This window comes from Microtus ochrogaster, chromosome 8, assembly GCF_000317375.1.
Source record: "Microtus ochrogaster isolate Prairie Vole_2 chromosome 8, MicOch1.0, whole genome shotgun sequence".
NCBI lineage: Eukaryota > Metazoa > Chordata > Mammalia > Rodentia > Cricetidae > Microtus > Microtus ochrogaster.
Genome location: NC_022015.1, coordinates 58216800 through 58222222, shown reverse-complemented (window position 1 = coordinate 58222222; position 5423 = coordinate 58216800). Strand labels below are relative to the sequence as shown.

The 5423-nt window shown below is 48.2% G+C and overlaps 1 protein-coding gene across 1 annotated transcript in view; it reads right to left on the bottom strand.

Moving 5' to 3' along the window:
• Positions 1 to 847, bottom strand: part of Rcl1 (RNA terminal phosphate cyclase like 1) — a 46697-nt gene extending 45850 nt beyond the window's left edge. Inside the window, exon 1 of the mRNA XM_005352112.2 lies at positions 633 to 847. Coding sequence (XP_005352169.1) covers positions 633 to 768 — 136 coding nt within the window. The 5' untranslated portion in view covers positions 769 to 847. The remainder of the gene's footprint in view (positions 1 to 632) is intronic.
• Positions 848 to 5423: the final 4576 nt, after the last annotated feature.

Below are 5423 nucleotides of genomic sequence, written 5' to 3'. Positions count from 1 at the left end.
ACCAGCCTGGTCTACAAGAGCTAGTTCCAGGACAGGCTCCAAAACCACAGAGAAACCCTGTCTTGAAAAACCAAAAAAAAAAAAACAACAACAAAAAAACATCTCAAAGCTCCTCTACTGCGCACATCAGTCACCAATAGAAACAAGCACATCATTTAAAAATAAAATCTTGTAATCCAATCCCGGAGAGATGTGGGGGGCCAAGAAACAATGGCGACAAGAACTGGTGTCCAAGGGGGGCAGTGGTTTCAGAGACCTGCTTTGGACGAGAACGGGGAACCAAGCCAGGGATACTTTCCTCCCCAAACGTCTGTCCGTCCACTCACTCACTACTATATGTCGGTCCAATAAACTGTTTTTTTCTCCTTTGAGAGGTTTATGGCGAAAGCAAGAGTCTCAAGAGAGGGAAGTGCGTGGGTGACGCCTATGATTCGTAGCAACACGCCAGCCAGGAAAACGTGTAGCTGTTTACTACCCGCGCCCGGGAGCAGCAGGGAATCGTTCCACGCGTGGCGCAGCTCCGACCAGACCCGCCTCTCGCTCCGCCCGACCCCCAGCCCTCCCACGCGCCCCGCGACGGCTCGAGACGGCGACCTGGGATCCCTGCCCTCCACGCCCCCCTCCCCAATCACCTCGAAGGCCCGGGTTGTCGTCCCTGGCCCGTATCCTCCGGATCTTGACCGGGCGCCCGCTCAGGGTGGACAGGACCAGCCGCTGGCGCAAGAAGTTGCACCCCGCGTAGCTGAGGGAGTGCGCCTGGGTCGCCATGTGCGCGCAGTCCGCGGAGGGCCGGGAGCTGGGAACGCGACAGGGACCACGGCGGCCCCCGACGCGTCCACGTGGTTTGGAACAGGAAGACAGAGCGACTAGACACCGGGTCAGAGGGGAGCGGGGCGGAGCTAGCGGCAGCCTGCCCGCCTCCTCGCCTGGCTGGGGCGGCCCGGGCGCCGGGACACATTGCCATTGGTCCGTGGGGGAGCAGGGCGTTGCCGCTCCTGCGCCACCATTGGCCTGCTCTGTAGTTGGGCGGTGCTCTGGCCCCTCCGCCATTGGCCGGTAGTGAAAGAGGGCGGTGCCCGGGCCCCAGCAACAGCGCGCGGCAGCAGGACGCGTAGCGCTGCGGGAAAGCCCGGCGCCCAGACGGCGGTGGGGTCTGTCTGTCTGTGTGCGGCTTCCCGGGAGGGCCTAAGAGCTAGAGAAAGCAGTGGCTCCGCTTGGGTACCCGCAGCTGCCTGGTACTTAGCATCGCATCTGCGGCAGCCTCTGGGCGAGGATGCTAGCCGCTCCCGCGTTTTCCCAATGCATCCAAGAGGGAACAGGGTTGGCGCGATTACCCTGTTGTTCCCGCAGTCTGGGTCTGAGCAGTAATTCCGGGAGGTGCAGCCTACAATCTTTTTTTTTTTTACAATCTTGTATTTACGGGAAAATGCAAAGCTGTCAGAGGCTGCCTGAACTAGGACCCAAGCCTTTAGACCAGAGGTCACTGCTTATTTTGTAATGAGGTGCCTCGCTTTGTCCCTTTCTTATCTGCCCATTCGTTTAACAGTCTTCGAGTTTGGTGTCAAGACTAATCCTTCACCTCGCACGCCTCAAAATGGACAACTTCAAGACAAACATGCTCATACATGCATGGCCGGGGGGGGGTCTTGCTTTTTCCATCTTTCCTGTCATCCAAGCCTGCGCTCCAAAACCTTCCTAAATATTGAGTTATTTTCACTCCTCTATTAAAAGCTACCAAATGACAAACAATTTCGGAACCCAGTATCTTAATGTTGGGTTTGCAACCGTTTGTGGGCGGTAACACCAGAACTTGAGTCCCAGAAAGCACAGTGGAGGATGGGAAAGGGAGCTGAAGAGAGTGACCCTCCTAAGCGGGTGAGAGTGAGCCTCTGAAGGGTGGCAGTGAGAGCAAAGGCACAGAGTTTGGGGATCAGCCCTGAAGTCCGCGGTGGAGGCTAACCGGCTCTATGGTAATGCCATTCTGTGAGACTGCCTTAGGCAGATAGCGGTCTGGTGGGCAGCGTTGGAAAAGCTCCCGGACCCTCGGGGTGTGGACTACTAAAGCACCGGGAGTGCGTTCGCACCAGGAATGGAGGTTTTTCTTTCTTTTTTAACGCTATCTCGTTTAATTATTCAATAATCTTAAGAAAACCATTATTATTCAATGAAGAATGTTCACATTCGTTCAGACCTCACTGCTTTCCTTGCAAACCTGCACAGTTTTGGTCCATCAGCACCTCATCTCTGCTTCCAGATTTTCTCAAGTCCACCTCGAATTTGCTGTCTTTAAGCAATGACTGACTAGAGTCGACAGGGAAATTATACCCAGGCGCCCTTTTACTCTTAGGTGAGGTAACTCTGTGCTGTCCTTTAAGCTCCTGTTACTGACTGTGGTATTTTCTTGGTTAAGCATCATTTCCTGGCTTCTTTCCCTGTATCTCTTCCCAACTTCCTTCTGATATGTGCTGGAATTAACTCTCAAATAAATTATGTCCTCTCTAAGCCCTGCCTCAGCATCTTCTTCTGGGCAATTGAGACTAAGTCCAGACATAAAATTTGAGAACTGAGATTCAGAAGGGGGAGAAGGGGCTTGTTGTGAGCAACACAGTAAATAGCAAAGTCAAAATGGAAACTCCACTTATCTGTCTATTCTTTTGGACTTCTGAGCCTTCTGTAAGAAAAAAAAATAAGAAGAACTGGCTTCAACACAGCTGGAAAATACAACCAAACTCACATGGAGAGAAGATTGCTAGCTGCCCCCGTTGCCAGACAGGGTCTCCAGTAAGTCCTCAGATGATTTCATTTGTCACCTACCCTCTGACTGGTCTTTGGAGCCACCCTAACTAATGCCATCTGGGGCACAGATGAGCTGTTCCACTGAGCCCTGCCTAAATTGCATAGCCACAAACGAAGTATTGCCACTGTTTTAGGCTATGGGCTTGGGAAGTTTTGTTACACAATAATAAATGACTGAAAATTATTTACTGTGGTAGAAATGTGTTGTTTCAATTTAGATAAGCTATAATTAACTACACATCCCTGAGCATTAGGGGGTTAGCAAGCCACAACAAATACTCCTATGATATTGCTGAGTTGCATGCCCGCAGCCAATTTCCACAAGAAGAATCTTGCATATGGGATCTGATTTTTGTCTTCACACCAAGCTAGCTGGCAAGTTGGACTATGCATAGGCAGAAGCATATGACACAACTCTGCTGAATTTTGCCTCTATTTACATTGTCATGTACAGTTTATTAATCTGTTCACAGATCCTTCTGCCTAAGTAAATGACAAATGGCACAAATCTCTCACTCTGTGGCCACTTCTATGCCAATAAGGACAGAACCTACTGGACTCCGTCATAGGGCGTTGGGCTTAGGAGCCAGGGTAGAAGTAAATTCTTCCTACTACACAAAAAAGTTGCTCAAAAACCATACTTCCACACCCACCCTGCTATCTCATCATCTCCTTTCCTCAAGTCGTCATGGATCTCAGGGCTTTTTCTCTGCCTCCGTCTGGAACTAATGCTTATTCTATTCCAGTTTTAGGGTGTGTTTCTGTGTCCAGTCCTCCTCAAGCCCTTACAATGACTGGTTAAACTCTGTTTGGGCATATACTCTATAACCCTTTATTATCACTTGGTCATGCCAGTCTCTCTAACACACTTTGCAGCCAGGGAAGGCAGGTCCTAGATTTTCTTATGATGAGACAGTTTACCATGACAAGAAGAAGGTCAATATTTTTTCATTGTATTCTCAAAGCTTAGCACCTAGTAGTAGTTTAATGAAAGTATAGCTTGACTAGAATTATAATATAATCAGTTGATTTAAAGAAAGGTAAATGAGTAAAATAGAAAGCATCAAAATCATTGATTCCTAAACTTTGGCCTTCGTCAATTTGCCTTGAAGGGAGAGCTGGTAAGAGGGCTCACCAGGGAAGTCTGATGACCTGAGTGCACTTAGTCCCTGGAACCTGTCTAAAGGTGGAAGGAGAGAAACAACTCAAAATTGTCCTCCGACTTCCTCATGCGTGCTGTGGCATTTGTGCCTATGACACATATATCATGCACACGCGTGCACGTGCACAGACACAGACACACAAGAAAATATATGCTTAAAATTTGCTTGGGGAGTTTTGTGTAAAAACAAAACAGGTTGTCTCATAACCAGTGGCTCTTCAGGATGTCTGGGTAGGGCCTGAGAATTTGTATTTCCCAGGAGATATTGATGTTTCTGGCCTCTGGACTTTGCTTTGAGAAGTGTAAAAGAAATGAGGATTTATTAGGTGTCTTAAAATTCTAAACATTCCAACTTACACATGAATGGAGTTGGGAGAGGGAAGTCAGGGAAAACGGAATAGCAAATGTATAAAGAAATGTGGGCAATGGCTTCCAAGTTTGATTAAATACACGAATCTGAGAAGCTCAGCCAATTTCAAGTAGAATATACTCAGAGATGTGTGTCAAGATGTAATATCACCAAACTATGGAAAGAGAAAGAACCTTGAGGGTGGCAAAAGAGAAGATACTCACTGCTCACAGGTGGTCTTCAGTGGAACGAACGGCGGATTTCTTACTGGAATCATCAAGGTCAAACACAAAGGAGAAAGCTTTCAAAGTACGTAGAGGAAAAAAATGTCAATTAAATTTATGTTCAGGACTGGAGAGATGGTGCACCACTGCTGAAAGGACTATAAAGTAGTGTGGCCACTGTAGGAATTAGTCTGGTATTTCTTTAAAAAGCTAAACACAGCCAGATGATGTAGTGCATGCCTTTAATCTCAGAATATGGGGGCAGAGGCAGGTAGATCTCTGTAAATTCAGGGCCAGCCTGATCTATATAGCAGGCTCCAGGACATCCACAACTACATAATAGACACTTCACCCAAGCCACATACAGCAGGATACAGTGGCATATGCTCATCAGCCAGCACGAAGAAGACCGAGGCAGGAAAACCATGAGTTGAAAGCTAGCCTGAGCTACAGTGTGAGACACTGTCTCAAAAAACCAAGAGCAACTGTACGGGACGTGCCAGGCCCTGGGTTCAGTCTCCAACACCACACACATGCACATTTGGTGTCTTTCTGTTCGTTTGGGACGTTTTGTTTGTTTGTTTCCTCTTTTTTAAAGTTTATTCTTCTCTCATGCAATACATCCAACTGAAATTTCCCCTCTTCCTGCTCCTCCACGCCTCACATTCCTCCCCCACCTCTCCTCTCCTCCAGGTCCATGCCTCATCCTTTTTCCTTTAGAAAAAGAGAAAGCCACCCAGGGATTTCAGCCGAACACCACATAACAAGATACAATAAGACTAGACACAAACCCTCATATCAGAGCTGGACGAGGAAACCCACTAGGAGGAAAGGGGTCCTGAGAGCAGGCAAAAGAGTCAGGGACACCCTCACTCCCAATGTAAGGAGTACC